Source organism: Ceratotherium simum, chromosome 5 (assembly GCF_057802395.1).
Source record: "Ceratotherium simum simum isolate JZ-2026a chromosome 5, ASM5780239v1, whole genome shotgun sequence".
NCBI lineage: Eukaryota > Metazoa > Chordata > Mammalia > Perissodactyla > Rhinocerotidae > Ceratotherium > Ceratotherium simum.
Genome location: NC_141904.1, coordinates 85911188 through 85932010, shown reverse-complemented (window position 1 = coordinate 85932010; position 20823 = coordinate 85911188). Strand labels below are relative to the sequence as shown.

General features: G+C 40.5%; 1 protein-coding gene across 4 annotated transcripts in view; it reads right to left on the bottom strand.

Moving 5' to 3' along the window:
• The window catches only part of PPARG (peroxisome proliferator activated receptor gamma), a 135411-nt gene that overhangs the window by 7041 nt on the left and 107547 nt on the right, over positions 1-20823 (bottom strand). For all 4 annotated transcript variants that reach the window (XM_087431523.1, XM_087431524.1, XM_004443158.3 and 1 more), the window contains 2 exons: positions 19525-19724; positions 9005-9455 (listed from right to left, as the gene is read on the bottom strand). In XM_087431523.1, the coding sequence (XP_087287649.1) occupies positions 9005-9455; positions 19525-19724 (651 nt within the window). The remainder of the gene's footprint in view (positions 1-9004; positions 9456-19524; positions 19725-20823) is intronic.

Sequence of the window (20823 nt, the reverse complement as noted above, 5' to 3'; positions counted from 1 at the left end):
TCGCCTCTTTTTCCCTCCTACCTTTCTTCTCTCATTTCTCTGATTTTCCTGGGTCCTCTAGCTTTCCTATTCTTTCTCCCTTAATTGCTCTCTTCTTCTCAGCCACCCCTCCACCCCACCTTCCAGATGTTTTCCCCTTTCTACTCCTGAGACTGCACCTTGCTGGGAATTTGGTGTTAGGAATCCTAATAGGGCCTAAATTAATCAGAAGTCTGAGCAAGGGATGATTTTAGGAGAAATGTAGTTGACTGCTGCTATCAGGGACTGAGAACTACATAACTTACGAGATCTTGTAAATCTTTACCAAACAGATAAAGATCATCTGTAATGAGCACATTCTGCCGTGAACACACATGTTGCTGGTAGAGTCCTTCACTCTGAAGAGGGTTAACATTCTAACATTTCTCTGTTCAACCAATAGTTTAATAAATGCTTTCTCTGTCTATGTCCACATGACAACCACTCTTCACAACAATAACACATATGATGTGTGGCTAAGATGGTGGAAGGAGAAACCACCACAATGAAACCAAGCTCAGGCAATGCTTTCTTCTACCTGCCCATTAAGTAGCAATTCCACACCACCTCCCCTCATCCCAGATGCCTCACTACCACCTCCAAAAAGCCACCTCCCAAACTATGACACAGAACACGAAGCACACGAAGCTATCTAGTTACCAGGCGGCCAGCACTTTCCTCTTTGCCGTGTTCAAAGCTCTTTTCACCCTTCAATGGCACCTCCAGTGAACTGAGCTTGGGCTCTATTTTATATCCAGGACTTTCAGAATGGAAACGGGACTTGAGATTTCCATCCCTCCCTGGGGAAGTCCCTGTCTTTCCTATGTCCTTCCACCCTGGGGTTAGGGTCCACTGGTTTTCTAGTCGTTTGAGGTCACTCAATTGAAGCTCAGCCACACAGTTTGCTCCCCTTTTCTGGGTCAGGACTAGGAGAGCAGTGTGTTCTTCCCTCAAGCCAAGGGATGTAGATAAATTTCTGCTCCTCCTATGTCCAACAGGCTCTGACTAGGACTGGCAAAGGCGGGTGGGTGGGAGGAAGAGGAAGAAGGCTGGAGTGGAGAGATGAAGGAGAATGATTTCTTCTTTCCCATCAAGCCTGACACTCATGTTCCTAATCCAACTACTCCTCCTTGCTTCCTCAACCTCTAGAAATGCCAACAGCAAACCAAAAATAAAAAGTGGCCAAGTATTAGTTCTCTGCAACTACCTCCACCCCACGTCTTCCTTTCCAACATCTTTGAGAAGAACCTATGATCTCAAACATAGGTGTGATCTCTAATCTCTAATTATGACCTCTCAATACACAATGTCCCCCTAACTTGATCAGAATTCTGGGAGTGTGGAACCCACCACACTCCTGCTATTCCCTATCTCCTTCAGGGGCAACGGGCTTAGATTCTCCCTTCAACTTTTCAGGACCCTCCCCCCTCCTCCAGTATCTCTTTCCCTTGGGGTTTTGTTCTCAATCCACAACTAATCCCCTTAAAATGATAGCTGATAAAGAGATTAGTTGATCTCTCCCTAGAGCTATTTATACTGTAATAAGCGATTTTAAGGATGACTATTGGTGGAATTTCAAGCAATCTGACTGGCAGGATTGTGTGGAGCTACTTCAAATTATATCATACAGGGGAAAAGGGGAAATTAGCATTTATCATGTGTTTACCATGTCCCAGGCATTGTGCCAGAGGCTTCACAGAATGTTATTTCATTTACTTATGGTACTGATAAGGAAATTGAGGCTCGGGGAGGTAAATAATTGCCTGAAATCACACATCTAGTAAGCGGTGGAGTGGGGGTTTCTGAACTTGGGGCTGACCATGTGATTCCAAAGCTTTCCAATGCCCCATCCTGCCTCTTCTGGTTGACTTCTTTGTGAAGCTGGCGCTTTCCATAGGCGTGCACGATTCCTTCACCACCTGTTGGCCTCTCTGTTAGTCCTCTCTTTCCCTCTTCCTCACTTGCAGATGATCTGTCTGAATGTCTTGGTGAATTGTGCCAGTCTGGAAGGCTGCCTGAGGTCACCCAGAGTTTAAACACACATTGTAAGAACCCAAAATGATAAAGTGCTCCAAAAAGCAGCCCACTGACTGACTGACTGAACCTTTTCCAAGACTGCCAGTGTGGTGACAGGAATGACTCAGCAGTTTGGCTTTCAATCCCTTGTCTGCCTCTGAGGTCAAATAGAATCATTTGCTCACTAACTAAGATGACCCCAGCCTACTAGGCCTCGGGTGAGGAGGGGATTCTATTTCTGAAGCAGTCACAGATAAAGATACTTCTATATCCTACAAACAACAAAAGTCTCTGTATGTGTGTTTTAAGTTTCTCAAATGATTCTAGTATGTTTCATCTTCTCTCTATCCCTTACCCCACCCCCAGATCTTTGGTTTTTAGAATTTGGGCGTCAGTTGAGAACTCATAAATATACGTCACCTCTGTCTAAACCAAGTCCATGAGGTTATGAAAAGAGTGAACTAACGGGACACTTCTAGATAACTCAAATTGAGTCACTATTCAAAGCCATCCTGGCCACCTGACAGGGTTTTCCCGCAGGCAGCATGGTGGGAAGAGCAAAAGGGTAGCAAAGAAGAGCGTCATACACTATGTAGACACAGTGTAGGTGCACATTAAATATTTTTCAATTAATAAATGAATGCCGTTACTCTCTGACACAGTCATGGCCCAGATGGGGGATATAAACCACATAATCAGAAATCAGATGTCCTTGTTTATTCTCAATAGCATGAGAAGAGGCAGAAAAATAACAGCTTTCACCACTTAGGTGCCAGCCTGAGTCTTGTCCAAAAAAGCTGTATGGATAGGGTAGCTGAATATTTAACTGCCACAGGAGAGTAGAAGAAAGTTGGCATATTGTTGTTCATAGTATTTTTAATACCTAAGTTTTTAACTATTTTGGGTTTTGTCTCCTCCCAGTTAACTAGGAAGGATGATGTTAACAGACAAAGAAGATGTGAGGGCCACTGGGTCATGCAGAATCAGAGGCGCCCTAAGCTGGAGTTTCCTCAAGAAACGGGTAGGTCTACTCAGGCACGTACACTCTGTTTTTTGTTCCAGAGGACAGCTATATTATCCTTTGTATCTTGTAGAAATACTTGTGCAGTAAAATGGTAAGATTACACAGGAGCTGGAAATACCCTCCAGATTGTGAAGGGCAGTCAGGGACAGGGGAAGAGGGATGGAACCCTCACAAACCCAGAGCTCCTCAAACTCTATGCCCATGGAAGACGAGTGTTCTGTGAGCCGGAAGGAGGTGTTCCACTGCTACAACGAGGTGAGTGTCATTTTCACTGTTTGTTTCCAAAGGGCAGGAAGAATTAAGTTACTGGATGGTATTTTAACAATTTTAAATTTCTCTCATAAATTTTTCTGCAACTACTTATGTCTATTAGAACCTGGTATAAGATGGTATCTGATTAAGTACACATGTATTTACTTAGTTATTTAAAGATTATCATCAATTTTTGTGGGGAACTGTGCAAACAGTGCATTATTTCCAGGGGCCATGCTACCTGAGCAAGTTTAAGAATGTAGCATCAATCTTCTATGTTATCGCTGGGCCCCACTCCTTCCCAGAGCAATTTTCAAACCTAGGGTATAATTTTGTTAGTCAGGTTAAAAATGGTGTCTTGATAAGGGCTTCGGCTATTAGTAAGTGATACCTGGATTATAACCTGGAAATTCTTGATTAAAATATTTAGAGGCAATATGGAAATAGGTAGTTTTTGATAACCGCCAAAGAACTCCAAGACCCAGGTAATTTATTGAGATGCTTCTACATCTCAATACACAAAAGGCAGTAGTAAGTAAGGGCATCAGTTTTAAGGTCAGAGAAACTCTGAACCTTGGCCTCGTCAATTGGGCAAGTTGCTTAAGCTCTCTAAACTTCTGTTTTCTCCACCTGTAAAATGGGGATAATAATAGACTTTGTAGAGCTGCAGGAAAGATTAAACAAAGATTATGAACATATGTAAAGTGCTTAGCATATGTTCTGGCACACAGTGACGTATTCAATAAATGGCAGCTATTATTATTATTAACACTTCAGATTATTTTCATTCAAAGAGCATTTATTAAGTACTTATTCTGGGCTAGGTGGTGTCCTTTGATTCTATTCTAATTCCAATGAATTGAAAAGTATATACCTGTACATATATATAGTCATGACCAAGGGTAAGACACAGGGGCCCCAGGTTATTGACCTGATAAGACTGGGAGTTATCCAATCATCATAGAATATCAACTCCTCCTCGATCTGCAAATGTACAGCTATGAGAACAAATCCCCCTTCTTGTACCCTATTCTCCCTGCCCACTCAACAGCAGAAACACAGATCACTCCAAGAGCAGCTGTCCAAAACTGCTTCACAGACAAAGAATACGGCTGGGAAAGCTGCAAGCAGCAGCTGCTATACAGGTGGTTTGCAGAACCAAGCCAGACTCAAGAGGGTAAACGAGGCGGCTAGAGGACTTGCTGTCTGTGGCCACTGTATCAATATTGACAGCTTCTCTGTCACTGGGATGGCGATGGAAATCTGCCTCGAAAAATACATTGTAAAATCCACTAAATTTCCTCCCCCGTATCTTGGAAGTTTGGGAAGAACGGTAATGGATTCCAAACTGTTTTGAATTAATAAAAAGAGCTTTTTCCTGCTGCAGAGTTCCAGCTGGAAGCATCCTATGCTTTTCTTCACTAAACAGCAGATGCTCAAGGGGCAGTGTCCAATGGAGTGTCCTGGGGCTTGTCAGCTTTACACTTGGCGCTGGTTGCTGGGTAGGTTTGGGGAGTTTGCTAGTGTGGCTGGCACGATGCTGTGGCGCCAGTTGCAAACATGCCCTTGGTGGAGGCAGTTTTATTACTCTCGCCGCCACCCATCCAGTTGGTGAGACCAGAGGGAGCAAAGGGAGCTATTACTCACCAGGATTACTGAGGAAGCACTACTTCTGGATTATAGGCCCATACCTTAGGGAGTACGGGGAAGGGAGCACAGGTTGCGGCCACCAACACAAGTGTGAGGGAGTTGACCATGACCCACTAGTCAGATGGCAGAGGGCGGGGTGTGTGGCAGACAGGGCACTTGAGGTGACAGTTAGGATACCTGGGTTTCAGTCCTAGTTCCACTGCTCACTAGTTGTTAGATCTTAGACAAACTCCTTAAGTCTATGACTCTCACTTTTCTTTCTATGAAATGAGAATAAAAATCCAGGCGAATTGTCAGGGTCTAGTGAGAGAACGTATATGAACTGCTCCTAACAAGGTACATTAAGTGCTGTCCTTTGTCTGGTTCAGGAGTGTTGTTCTTTTTAGTCTCCTTCTTGCCTCAAGCTCAGAGGAGAAAGAGAGAGAGGAGAAAAACTTGAGAAGAACTAGGTCATCTTTCTCAGCAAGCTTAGTCTGAGAGCTGAGTCAACAGCGGAGATGCTAAGCACCAGGCCAATCTAAGTACCACATCTAATGGTATCAGCAGTTTCTAGGGTTGAACTTGAACGACAGTGATCTTACTAAAGCAACTCCAGTTGTCTCAGCAAATACTTAGCTTGGTCAAATCCCCTTTGGTTCCTCTGGGGGCACCCCCATTTGATCTCCCCAATTCCTTACACCCCACTCTTACATGATGCCCCTCCCCCTGTTCTTCTTCAGTCTAGGGTCATAGTCCTTCACCAGAACGAAGCTCTTCTGTGATTCTAAAGCTAGCTCAGAATGAGGTCAATAGGATCCCTGCCAAAAGCCCTTCTTTCCGAAATCACTAAACTATCTATAGACTTTAGAATAAACTGCAGAGGAGAAAATAATCACTCTTGTTACGATCAGGTAGGATCAGAAATTTGTTTACTGGATCACAGCCTCTTGCTTACATGAATGTTTTCCTCTCTGGAAAATCCAGGATAGGAAAAAAATTAAAACTAATTTAGAAATTATATGTCACACACTAATATACCACAGTCTGGGATACTGATCTCACCACCTACAGATGACTGGGATTCTGATATTACTGGAATCCAGGCTCTGGATGGGGAACAACTTGAGCAGTTCTTTCTCTGGCCTATACCCAATCAGCTTCTCTGAGTAAAGAAGAGAAGCAAATTCCTGTGTGTTGAATAAACACGGGGTCCAGTTTATTCATTCTTATCTATTGCCTGTAGGTAGACTTCGTCTACAAAAGCAAACTTTGATCAGGGAGGATTTGCCTTTTGTGATATGGGAACTAGTCAATGGTAAATTCTATATTTTTTTAAGGAAGTTTAAAAGTATTCACAAGGTTTTCTTCTCATTATAATCATGGATATAAGATTTTAACCTTCATATTTCTTTCATTGTTGTGAGGATCCAATGAGATCTAGATATTGGCTACTGTGAAGACAGTCTGTGTAAGGCTAAAGGAAACTCATTTATACAACATCTACATTTAAATGGTACCATTTTTAATTTTCGTAATTGAAAGCCAAAGCCTGCAGTATCTATTACATTGAATCAAGCTAGTCACAGAGCTATTTTTTGAGCAAATAATGAAAACTTTAAAGCCCTAATGAATCACTGATTTTTAAATAATCTAGCTTGTGAGTTATGGGCAGTAATGGCATTTTTCTAGATGAAACCACACTGTTGTCTCATGTACTCATAAAACAACATTGCTCAGGTTCAAAAAGCCCAGAATTATCATGATTGTTTCTTGTCTAGACCTTTCCTGGTTAGGAACTAAGCATCTTTGAATGACTTATTTCAAAGGCCTCCCTTAGTATCTGTGGTGGGAATATAAACTGGTACAAACTTTATGGAAAACAATCTGGCAATGGTGTTAACAAAAGACTTAAAAATGTTCACAGCCATCTACCCAGCAATTCCACTTCTGGTAATTTGGTAATTTAGAATGAGAAAATAATCTGAAATTTGAACAGAAATTTACACATAAGAATGTTCACTACTGCAAAATTTAGAATGCATTTTCAATAATTTTCTGTATTCTTCTCTATAGGTTTCTATAATAAATTATAAGCAACCTAAACGTAAGTAGGGAGATAATTTAGTATGTAATGGTCCTTTATAAAATGGAATATTTTACAGTCATTGAAAATGGTAGCATGTATATATATACGCTAGCACATGCATAGAAACTTTTTGGTAGCAGAAATAGGACTTTGTTAATCCTATTTCATTCTGAGGACAGAGACCTCTGCCTTTCACTTACACCTTTCTGTACTCTTTGAATTATAAAATGACCATGTAGACTTTTATTTTAAAAAATTAATAAAAAATATTAAAGAGTATGTAATGACATGGGAAAATAATTATGTGAAAAAAGGAATATAAACATGGTATATATAGTGTGCTTAGGAAAATCTTAGAAATATATCAGATTTTAATAATTATATTTCTATTTTTCATTAAAAATAAAATGTGCCTTAAAATATTAGCTAGTTAAACAATACCAACTTGTTTTCTAAGCTAATTTTTCAAAATTTAATCTTTTTCTCCCAATGAATCTCAAATAAACCGGAATCTCATTCTTTGCTGAATTAATCACAGATCCCAGAGGATCAAGGGTTAATTTGTTTAAGAAGTAGATTTGGTCAAGATATTAAAACATGTTGGATAGTATATTTTTGTTATATTAAACATAACACCAAAAATGTCATTTTTAAATGAGTTACAACTTGACACTGGACTTGAGGCTCCCGAGTTAACCTGTGCCACACTGCTATCTATTTGCACCCCAGTCCTCTAAGGGCAGTACTAGTATAGACTGTGGAGCCAGACTGCCTGAGTTCACCATCTTTTGCTAGCTGGCTAACAAAGTGATGGAACCTTTCAATGCTTCCATCCAAACAGGACTTACCTCACTGGGTTGTGAGAATTAAATGAACATGTATGAAGTGCTTAGAACACTGCCTGACACAAAGTAAGTACTTAGTAAGTGTCTGCTATTATTATTATTACTAAAACACCATGCACCTGATTTCAGACGCATTCTGCGCTCAAGTATTTGGACAACAAAGGACTACAGAGTGGACTGTGCTCTTTAAAATAACCTGTACAGTTATACACAGCTTATATCTACAGCACCACTACCCCCCCACACGTCAGCTTTCAGGAACAGAGGATATTCTGAAGAGGACAGGTAAAAAGCTCACCCGAAGTCCATTTCAGTAATGAAAACTCATCACTTATAAACAATTTTTATAGAGAGATATGAGAGTAAAACTTTCTTCTACTCAAGCTGGAAACATGTGAGAGGCCAGTGAAAGCATTTAGTATAAAACCTGGCTTTTGGAGTTGGTTAGTTAGATCATGTACTTGCAAGGCCAAAAATACAATGAATTGCTAAATAATTCAGTTTATTCCTCTGCTGTTGGTTCTTTGGCTCAGACTGCATTCATAATCACAGCCAACCACCTCACAAAGGTGCTTAAGGGAAGCGGTCAGAGGAATCTACCTGAGAGAGAAGGTAGAGTTTAGTATTCTTGATAGTGGGAAAGCAATTCAAAGTCATCTCTTACTGATGGTGGGACAGGAGCATAATTTGACCAAAAACACTTGGTCGTGCTTTCTCTACGCCAAGTGAGCATTGTCTTAAGCAAAGTTATACATCTCATTACTTAAATGAAATGAAGATTAGATTGGCCTTCTGGAAACGAAAGGAAAAAGAAAAGAAAGAGAAAGAAAAAGGAGAAGAGGGCATTTGTCTTCCATGTTTGGATTTGACTGGAAAAAATATTATGAGGGATATAAGAAAAGAGCCCGGGTTACCCACAGCCTTCAAATAGCAAACCTATGATGTTCCTTCTTGGTATTTTACATGTGTAGTGACACTCTCATGGCATTATGCCATTGGCATTTCCTGCATGAAAAGTGCAGTAAATACAGAGACAAAAGGAACACAGACTAACACTAAGGAAAGTCGACATTCTTTCAGCCATCCCACCACCATCCCACCCTCTTTCATGGAAGATCAAAAGATGAATCTTACCTCCACTGAGAATAATGACAGCTATAAATATTGCCAAGTCGCTGTCATCTAATTCCAGTGCATTGAACTTCACAGCGAACTCAAACTTGGGCTCCATAAAGTCACTAAAGGGCTTTCTCAGGCTCTTTAGAAACTCCCTTGTCATGAATCCTTGGCCCTCTGATATGAGAACCCCATCTTTATTCATCAAGGAGGCCAGCATCGTGTAAATGATCTCATGGACGCCATATTTTAGGAGAGTCACTTGGTCATTCAAGTCAAGGTTTACGAAGCCAGGAATACTTTTGGCATACTCTGTGATCTCTTGCACAGCTTCCACTGAGCGAAACTGACACCCCTGAAAGATGCGGATGGCCACCTCTTTGCTCTGCTCCTGCAGGGGGGTGATGTGTTTGAACTTGATTTTATCTTCTCCCATCATTAAGGAATTCATGTCATAGATAACAAATGGCTGCAAATAAACAAGGGGAAAAGTGGCTGAATAGGAGATTTCTAATTCACAGTGAACACCACCCCAGTTTCTTTATATACATTTGCTTCTGCTAATTAAAATCTTTGAAGTCGAAAACACTTAACAAGGAGAAAATACTCTTATCTCCTGATTATTCCTCCTAATTGTCCTCCGGGACCAAACATATTTCACCAATTTTGGTCTCCTTTTCCTTCAAATTATACTGCAACACTTTACCTATGACTGGCTAATAGTTTCAATTTCTGTTGTTGGGAGAGTCTTTATTGTTGATTTTTTTAAATGATACAAAATCTATTGTTTATCTTGGCTTTCAATAGAATAGGATTTTCTTCCGATAAAAAATCATTTCAGCAACTCAGGGTTGAAAAGACCCACTTGAACATAAAGTAATCTTGCAGTTTTAGATTAAATCTACCTAGATCTCAAATGAAACAGTGTGCATGTAAAAAATACTTAACTATAAAAAAAATCAGTCCTACAGCAGATTAGCAATATTGAGCCATGAAAATGTCTATTTCTTTTTTTGATGCTCTGGAAGCAGTCTTTTTCAGAAAGAGCAGATGTATAAGCTCTGTGGGTAAGCACTACAAGAAGTGGCAAAATTAAAAAAGGGTTTTGAACCTATTTCCCAAAATATCTGTCCGTAAGGGTCAAATAATTAACAAAACACATGCATCAGTTACTCAGGTTTGCAACAGGTTGCTTTTGAAAGCAAGTTGTGTTAGTCATGAAATGATCTCTTTCATTTCTTTCTATAGAACTAACCAAACGTTTTGGTCATTGTGAAATTCTCAAGGCTATTCCGATTGAGAAGGGGCAGGACTTTATACACAATGGAGGTACTCAACTATATAAGGAGTTCAATTCCCAATCCTATTCAAATAAGTGTATACCTGGAGGCACTGGAATAAGATTAAGGGTATCGGGGTTCTAGCCTTGGTTCTGTGGTTAACCATGTGACTTTAAGAAAGTCCTATCTTTCTCAGGCCTCAAATTTCTCAGTTGAGGGGAGTGGATTAAATTGGAGGTTTCCATCTCTTCTCTCGATATTCTAGTTGCATTTCTCAGAAGCAGCGTGTGTGTGTGCATGTGTGCGGTGTATGTATGTGTTTTTGTATGTGTGTGGTGTACATGTGGATATGTGTGAGTGTGCATATGCATACATGCATGTACACTGACCATGAAGTCTCTGATGTATTAAAAATAAAGTTTCTTTTGAGCAGAACTACTGAGAATTCTCTCCTGATTGGGAAGAGGAAGCGGGTGCAATGTGTGGCAGCGGTAGCCAGCTTCAAGACTCACTGGTTTGGAGAGTCTAACTATTAATCTCTATATGAGTCTATGATTTTCACCAAACTATTAAGTCTGTTCTACACTGAAGGAAATAACACTAACACTAAGGACTCTTAGACATTGAGTAGATTTCCAAACTTGCATATTATTTCAACACTATTAATTGGAGTTATTCCAGAAATTCTTACTTTTTTTTTTTTTTTACCAAAAAACTCACTTCAATTGTATTGTTTAGCAAACCCCAAAGGAGGACAGAGGTGAGGACCCAAGACTAAGTCTGCCTGGTGGCTCTAACTAATTCTTCAAGTAAATCAGGAGTAAAGAGTGCTTATTATGTTTTTGGACATTCTGCTTGATTTTTTTTTCTACTTCAGGATTGATTATTAACAGGAGAGAAAAAAGGGCAGAGTGGATAGTCATTCACATCAGTTAAAATATGCCGAGTTTCCCCAGAATGTCAGATTCTAATCATCAGAAAAACTTGCTTTTATAAGGAAATGTGGTTTCTGTCCTCCAGGAGTTTTGTAGTGTATTATAATTTACGTTAATGAAATACTGGCTTTCGTTACTGCCCTGAGAATCTGATGGTATGGATACCTAAAAAGTCCACCTGTACACGCACGAGTTCAAATAACATGAATATAAACTCATCACCTCTTCTCACATGGAAAGACTGTACCCAGAACTGCCCACTTCAACTTCTGGACAAGCTTCTGCCCCACGCTTCGGCTTCTTGGCACAGAATGTATGCACAAAATTCTTCAACCTCCATGTAAGCAATCTATCTGGAACCATGCCCTGATAAATCACCCTGTGACTCTTCCCCTCCACTTCCCCTGTCCCCTCATATAACGTCCCAGGTTCCTGTTTTTGAAACTCTGTGATAGTTGAACATAGGGCACAAAATCCTGCTAATTTTCGCTCCCAATTTAACAACAATGTGCCTTTAACCCCTTGGCAATCGATGCTGGTCAGGATTTCCTGGCAGTAAACACTCAAGGACAGAGAGAGGAATCAGCAGCCCCTGCCATCATGCCAAACCATTCTAGTTTTTTGTTTTTTTAAGAAAATCCTTTCAGCATTCTGAAAAAGCGGTGAACTGGCAGAGAATTCTGGGTATTGACATGCAAACGAATACCGGGTGGGTTTTTTTGTTTTTCCTACTCATATCTGATTATGCTGTTTTCAATGCATTTAAGAAGTGTTCATAGATGCTCCATGTGGATCTGTCAAACTGCAAGAGAGATCACCAGACAGGATCTGCCTTCCTTTGCCACCAATTCACCAGTTCTTAGATTGCAAACAGTTAACCTGCACATTTCACACTGGGACCTCCTTATCCCGAAACATAGTGAAAAGATAGTGGCCACTTGCTTTACAGAGAGCTGACCTCTTTAAACCACGGGTCAAATTTGGCCTGTGGAATTGGTCTTGAATCATTAATTTAATATTACACTTCTGGTAAAATAGCCCACATAAAATGCACCTCACTTCCATGTTTCTGTATTTTCTACAAAGTGAACGGAAGCCTTACATGTTCTATTAGCTTGTATAGTATCATCTGATGATCTGCCATAATAGGAAAAACCATTTCATCTTCAAATTTTTGTCTTAATGATTTTACACGTCTAGTTTGGGGCTAACATGGCATTTATCTTCAAATACTACATCAAACAGCTAGGTAAGCATCCCTTCTTAACAGGAAAGAGAGCTTAATTACATTTAGGACGTTATCAGGGATGGATCCAGGTTTTGTGGGGCCCGAAATGTACACAACTGTTGGGGCCTTCTTTAAGCAAAATAATACAAATTATGAGAACAAAATTGCCTGGGGCATTGGAAGGGGCTCTGTGCAAGGGAGAGGCCCCGCAGCTTAAGATCATGGTCAATCTGCCTCCGGCCATTATGATGCTTATACTTTTCATACACTAGACAGACCAGAAAAAGGTGAGAATGGAGTGAAGAAAATTGCACTTGAACACAATGTTTTTCCAGGGGAGCAGAACAGTTCCTGTAAGGAGAAGTTATTTTTCTTTGGAGAGATACCTCAAATGTAATGTATTTTGATATATTCTGATTTTCAAAAATGGCTCCATAAAAGCCAAGATAGGATTAAAGGTACTGTTTTACACAGATAATTAAATTTAGTTATAGATCCATTGCATGTCTCCTACGTATAACACAAAGATGATGGGGGAAGCTGGCTTAATGATGAAAACAAAGCAGAGCAATAAAAGTTTACTTTTTTGAATGGAGAAATAGAATAATAGTGTTCCTTAATAATCTAAGAACATCAGCATTTTAATATATGAGTTATGAAAGGGTTATACATGAATGCTCTAAGTTTACAGCTCCTTTTTTTTGGTGAGGAAGATTAGCCCTGAGCTAACATCTGTTGCCAATCCTCCTCTTTTTGCTGAGGAAGATTAGCCCTGAGCTAACATCTGTGCCCATCTTCCCCTACTTTATATGTGGGACGCCTGCCACAGCATGGCTTGATAAGCAGTGCCTAGGTCCATGCCCAGGATCCGAACCTGCGAACCCCAGGCCGCCAAAGTGGAGCACACGAACTTAACGACCACGCCACCAGGCCAGCCCCTAGGGCTCCTTTTGTTGTTGTTGTTGTTGTTTTTTAAGGAGGATAACTTTATTTATTTATTTTTTCCCCCAAAGCCCCAGTAGATAGTTGTATGTCATAGCTGCACATCCTTCTAGTTGCTGTATGTGGGACGCGGCCTCAGCATGGCCGGAGAAGCAGTGCGTTGGTGCGCGCCCGGGATCCGAATCCGGGCCGCCAGCAGCGGAACGCGTGCACTTAACCACTAAGCCACGGGACCGGCCCTAGAGCTCCTTTTGAATAATAAAATAGCAGGGCTGGCCCGGTGGCGCAAGCGGTTGAGTGCGCATGCTCCGCTGCGGCAGCCCAGGGTTCGCCAGTTTGGATCCCAGGCGTGCAGCAACGCACTGCTTGTTAAACCATGCTGTGGCAGCGTCCCATATGGAGTGGAGGAGGATGGGCACGGATGTTGGCCCAGGGCCAGTCTTCCTCAGCAAAAAGGGAGGGTTGGCATCAGATGTTAGCTCAGGGCTGGCCTTCCTCACAAAAAAAAAAAAAAAAGGAGAATAAAATAGCAAGCTAAAAGAGAGAAATGAGAAAGTTGACTAATAAAGCACAGATTATTCTGATGATTTCTCCAATTTGGGAGCCTGAAATTAGCACAGTAGACAACTCTACCCCCACAAATGATCACTTGGTAACCATGTCAGAGTTAAAACTGGCCTGGAAAAATGTGTGCCTCATCTCATGAGGTTCTCCTGATAATCTTAGTGTTCTCGACAGGTTAGAAGAAAGGCTCAAGGAAGAAGACTGAATTCTTAGGGCCAATCTTCTTCATTTTGTTTCCTTCTTTTTATACTCCTGACTGACTTGCACCCTTTCAGACACCATGGTTCTCCTCAGTTAGCTATAACGGGTGAATGTTAATCCAAATCACACTGGTTAGATTTCCTCCACTTCTCTCTGGTTTCTGCTCCTGCTGTTCCTGTTTTCCTCTTGTTGAGAACCACGGAATTTACAGAACTAAAGGGTCTTCAGTAACAATCGACATCATCATTCTCTGACTAGGTACGAATACACTGAAACCAAGAGACTTTCTAAAGTCAAAAAGCTATTTATAGCAAACCCTGAACTAGAACTAGATCTCCCGACTCCAGGCTGAGTTCTTTTCTCTTTCTATTGCTCTCTACATGATTTCCCCGCTTTTTCTTTTTTTAACAGAATGACTATTCTGGGAGGAACTGGGGCTTTTAAACTGAAGCTCTTACATGCTGGGAACTTGGAGGCAGTGCCCTTTGAACTATTAATTCCTAGAGTTGCAAGTTAAGTGTTGTAGGTGATAGAGGTTAAGTTTGAAAGTCTGTCAAATGTAATTCTATTTTCCTGCATGGTTTAGAGATTTAAGACAAATAAAAACTTAATAGGAAGAATTATTCACACTCTAATGAACTAGCACATAACCACAGCTCTTAAAAAACCATCTACTGCCAGCCAAAACATTACTCAGCTGGCAAGCCAGGGTATTGGCCAACTGAGTCCAATGATTAATAAAGAAAAAAATCCAAGTGCTTTTCTTCTTAACTATATAGAATATTATCTTTTTTATTTATTGTCTGAAAGAACATTATTGGTTCAGATCTGCTATATCTTTAGCTATTCTTGACAGCCCTGGCAATAAAGGAATTTATTTTATTAATATTAATTCATGAATTAATGATCCCAGGAGCCCAACTTCTCCAGCAGCCATTGAAACAAATCAGCACTACTGTCCTGCTCTTTATTTATACTGGGGTCCCAAGCCTCTTTTCTCTGAGGGTTTGTCGGGTATCTTTCTTCTCAGGGGAGCAAATTCGAACTCACTCAGGCTTTTCCACAGATAAAGGGGAAAGAGATCACACTTTGTTTAGCTGTCGGTGTAGGATCTAAAAGGAAAGCTATCTTTCCAACAGTTTGAGTTACTAGATTTGACGGCCACTATAAATTTTAGAAGGCAAAAATTTAAATGGGTACAGACTGTTTTCACGAAAGTTTACATTTCCATGTTGGTTTTATTATTCAGTAGTTTCATATTTCATACACTATTTAGAAAAAATCATTTTTACAATGGCACCAGTTTGCTCCTATAATTATAAAAACAGTGACTCCACATGTACCCATCATGAACAATGTGCTGCTTTGGGACTCGAAGTCCAATACAGTACAAATAACAAGTTTTCTTCCTTATTTGCAGAGAGAGTGCAGCCAGTGCCTCACCATCTCTCAGATATGGGCTGAAGAGTTGGCAGGCACACCAAGGTTTTTCTATTTATTGTTTTATGACAAACCATGACACTGAAAATGGTTTTGAAAACCACTGTTTATTTTCATCAACAAACACGAGATCATGTGACAATGATACACCCAGTGTGATCATCACATCAGGGTAATAGTCAAACACTGGGAACTTCCAAAGTCCATTCAGTTCTCAAATTGCCTTCACGAAACAGAGCACCCTAGTTCTAGCATATTCACGGTTTTTAGAGTTCAGTAGGCTCTTTTAAAGAAGGGGCCTGGGCTGGAACAAGCACTGAAAGGGAAATAGATTGTGGGGAGAGTCAGTTCCATTTCTATTTGAGGGTGGCTAAAAGGCCTATTGCTCCTAAAATTTCTTCTCTGGTGATCCATATCCAGTGACTCCATATCCCATCTTTCCCTAGCCCTGAGCCTAAAATCCCGAAGCATTATTCTTTTAAGGAACACAGTGAAAAGTAGAGGCCACCATATCCTAAAGATACAATGCTAAAATTAAAAAAATAGGAGGGGAGCAGGAGCATTTAATTTATCTGTTCATTTATCTCTTTTGAAAGGTGCATGTGGCACCAGGGAATAAGATATAGGAGAAGGAAGCTTAGTTGGGAAGGAAGAAGCCCTGGTTGGCCTGGAGGTCAATGCTGGTGCTGGGCCTGAGAAGAAAGATTAGCAGGCATTCTACAAATGAGACAGAATAGGTAATGGTTAAACTGAGCAGTAAGATAAATTTAAAGAATGGCCTCTTCAATAAAGTCATTTCCTTTTCCAAAGGTTCTGCATAACTGGTCATCCACTGTGTTGAGTAGCCTCCCCCAGGCTTGGCCTAACCGACACTAATGACATCAGTTCAAGCAGGGTGTATAATGAGACCCAAATTGCTCTACTGCACCAGCTATAGCCACTTTCTCACATCCCCCACCCTCTCAAGAGTCCATACTTCTGCAAACTTCCTATCAATGCAAATCCTAACTTTCATAAGTCCTGGCCAAGAGATAACATAACACCCCTGAGAAAGATGCTATCAAATGAATAACATGACCACGTAAGATAAAGGACAAATCTCTAGTCTCACTGGAAATCACATTTTGGATTTTTTTCTCCCTCTCCCATATTCATCTCTGAACTATTTCTTTCCACTAGAGCTTAATTTGATTTTGCAAGATAAGGAGAAAAGAGAGAGCCAAACAATTCTATTCAGTTTTGTGTAATCAGGGAATGGATTATTTTAATTTGGCCCAGTCTCTCTTTCCTTTCCAGACCTTAACAAGAGGCACTTCTGCCTCTATCCAGATCATTAATGATGTTCAGTTTGGTGAGCAAATATTGGGCTAGTTAGAGGCCCCCTGTTGAAAGTCCAGAATTTCAAAGGGCATAGGCAACAGTTTTTAATTCAATTCAGCAAATACATTCTGAATAACCATTATGGACAAAGCACAGTCCTAGTTACTATAGGGGAAAAAATGACAAACGTTTGGCCTCTGAACTTGAGAAGCCTATAATCAAGCATTTTGCAGCTCTTTCCCTTAAAATTGCTTATTACCTATTTAACTGATAAGGAACCTTCAATTATCTTATTTTTAACTCAAAGATTTAGAACCAAAGAGTCAATTGGTGTGAGATTTTAAAGTGATTTACAGTGTTTTGGTCTCTGTGCTCTTCGCTAACACACAGAAGAGTATGTTGGCCTCTGGTAGTATAAATTTAAATTCTTGACTACTGGGGAAATTTTTTTTTTTAAATGCCTTCCTCCTATCTTCCAGGTACTATTAAATTGATAGGATTTCCAGCACGATTGCAGGTCTGGATTGGGAGATAAAGAGAAAGTGAGAAAGCAGTTACTGGAAACTAAATGGCCAGAGGCAAAACTGTGGAGTAAACAGTTTGCTTGTAGGCTCTTTCCCTGTCATTGCTCCTCTCCCAGTTCTGTGTCCCCCAGCCTCCAGTTCCCTCTCCCATAGCTGTGGCCCTCAGCAAGCTGCTGCAATCTGCCTTAAACTGTTAACCCTCTTTAGCCACGTCACTCTAGTTTTCCTTTAATTTCTCTACCTTGACACAAACGCAGTTTATTTTCCATAGTCAAATCAGCTATGTAGATGTCTTGCTTTTGCTTTTCTATCCTCTGGTTTTTTCATTTAATGAATACACACACATACACTCAGCTTTACTGTGACCTACAGACTGCAGTCCTGCCCCTGTGGAAGACAGTAGTACTGGTCACTATAATTCAGGAAGAACAAAACAGCACAAGAAAAATTTCCTGACTGTGAATATACTGGGATAGCAGAACAAGGTGGAAAATTCCTGCCCTTCTAAAAATTGATAAAAATAAAGCATAACTCAGAACGTTTTCCCATGGTGAAACCTTCCTCGTGTATATGTCAACCTGGCTCACTGGCAGCCAATGGGAAAGGCTGGCTTCCTTGAAGGAATAGCATGCTCAGAACACACTAAAGCAGAAGTCAGAGGGCCTGCAGTGTAGTCTTGGTTCTTTCTCATGCTAACTGTGTGACCTCACGGCAAATGTCTAACCTCCTGGACTTTAGTTTCCTCGTCTTTAAAAAGAGGGTAAAAGTAGGAGCCGTAAGATGGCCATGTGTCCTGAACATAATAAATGTGTGAGACTTTTTGAAATCGTAAAGAACTGGGTACAGGAATAATACTGTTACAGCATCAACGACCTCTCGTGCAGTCAGAAAACTCATTGTCCTTCTTGGCATTTGGCTTTTTATACAGCAATACCCCACAAGAGTTTTCTTTTTCTATAAGCTGATTCTACTCATACGGTTTAGCTAAAAGGAAAAATAACACCTTGAGATAGTCATCCAAATACATGAAAGAATAATGAAATTTTCCCAAAAATATAACTGAGCGGGGAAAAAGTTACACATATCTGTCAGGTAATTGCATGCCTCTCCTGGAGGCATTGATTTGAAAATAAACGATAGCATACAAGGGCTTTCGAGGGCTGGGACGGTGTCTGAATGTGTGCTGTGGCTCTCACTACTCTAGGAACCTGCTGCAGACATTCAATCAAAGTCAGACCCTACCTGTGAAAACTGAGGCACAGAGATGTGATCTGCGTCACACTGCAAGCTGACGGCAGAACTGGGACTAGACTTCAGGTGTAGTTGTGTTTTGTTTTAATAGGATTCCATGACGCTTTCTTAGCTTCCTATCTGGGAAGAGTTCTGCTCCTTGGAAAACTTGACTCAATAACAATTATAATCCATTCTGGGTTTTCTAAACCGTACTAACAATGAGCCTGCAAATGTTTGAGAATCCCCTGGAGTGGCCCAGGCAGCTTAGAGCCTCACAGAAGATAAAATTCATGTACATAATAAAAGAGTAGAGCTTCCAGTTACCCAGGAATAATCAATAGAGTGCTACCAGGAAGGAAAGCTAATGTAACATCTGGAATGTATTTTTACGCCCTGTGTGGAACTTCATAAGAGGTAACTCTAGTAATTCCCTGAAAGGTAAAATAATGGGACTGAATCCCTTTCCAAACCTAGGTCAGGCCCTTCCCAGAGAAAAGCAGGGCTGCCTGAATGGATGTAGTTGTGGCCAGTTATTCTGATGCCAAGAAAAGAGATGGATCCTGAAAGAGGGTGGTGGGATGCGAGGGGGGGCTTGAGTTCATTGTTAATGCTAAGATGACCTGTACATTTTTATACTCTTCTCAAAGATTTTATTAAAACTTGAAGGACTTTTTCCCTTTTCAAAATAATGTTTACTTATCCTATCTGAAAACATTTCCTTTCCTATGTTTCAGACTCAGCCTGCAATACGTAACAGCCAGCAGCTGAACAGCACTCTGCATGTGTGTGTAACATGGTAAATCATTTACTCAAAGGAAAAACAACAACAAACCCAGCCACCCCAAATGAAGACAGCAGAAAGAGCACTAACCGATTTGTCTGTTGTCTTTCCTGTCAAGATCGCCCTCGCCTTCGCTTTGGTCAGCGGGAAGGACTTGATGTATGAGTCATACAAATGTTTTGCCAGGGCCCGGAGATCAGCAGACTCTGGGTTCAGCTGGTCAATATCACTGGAGATCTCTGCCAACAGCTTCTCCTTCTCAGCCTGTGGCATCCGCCCAAACCTGATGGCTATAGAGGAAGACAAATGACAGGATGAATCACTGAATTACTGCTGCTGCCAAGGCACACTGTTGTCCCCCAGCCCTAGTGCCCACATGGTAAAAAGCCCCTCCTCCCCTCCACCAATCTCAAGTTCTGGTTTCTATCTACAACTTTGCTCGTGTTTTTACGTCACAGCAATAGCACAGGCTATCAGTAAAAATTAAATTGTTCACTTCAATTAAAAAAAGTAATGTGTGATCTTGCCAGGAAGGTGAAAGAACCTACGAGTTCAGCAAAGAAAGGAAAATATATTTACTTACACGTGAAATAATTGAGAGCCAGCTCCTACTCATCCCTCAAGACCCAATTCAAATGTCACCTCCTTTGTGAGTCTTTCTCTGACTTCCTCAAGCAGAGTTATTATTCCTTCCCTGTACTCCAACAGCCCTTAGGGCATAATTCAATGAGAGCAATTTCACTTTGTACTTTATTTTACATGTCTATTTACCCCACTATAGAACAACATCCTGAAGACCAGGAACAATGCCTTATTCATCTTTGTATCCCCAGCACTTGACATAAGGTCAGGCACTAAAAGGATCAACATGTTTCACAAATTAAAGGAAGGAATTGTGCAGAATTCAAAGTTGTACAGACAAAGGCTTTGTTCTCAGGGAGTATGGATGACCTGTGTTGTCCCTGTTATAAAGAAATATAGATGGTGCTTTCTTTCATGTTACAGGGCAGAGAGTGCTTATATATTTAGTGGAGAGAAGCCATAATTATCCCCCTGACTCTCCAGGATTACCACTTAATGATGTTTGTCAAAAATACAATTTCCTTAACATTTGGCTTCCTGTAGGGTGAGGACATGTAAAAGAAGAAGAAAACTAAAGAAAGAAAGGCAAAGAGAACCATTTAAGAAAGGTCAGTAAGGCCTAAGTTGGGGAAAAAAATCATCTGTTTGTAATTCTTTCAACTCAAATACGTTTTCATTCCTCTCTACCAATACTACCTGCAAATTATGATTATTATTATTTTAACCAGTTACCACACCTTGTTCCAAGTGGTCACATTCACTGTTTTATTTAAAGCTTTTTTTTAAATTTTTAAATAGAAATATAAT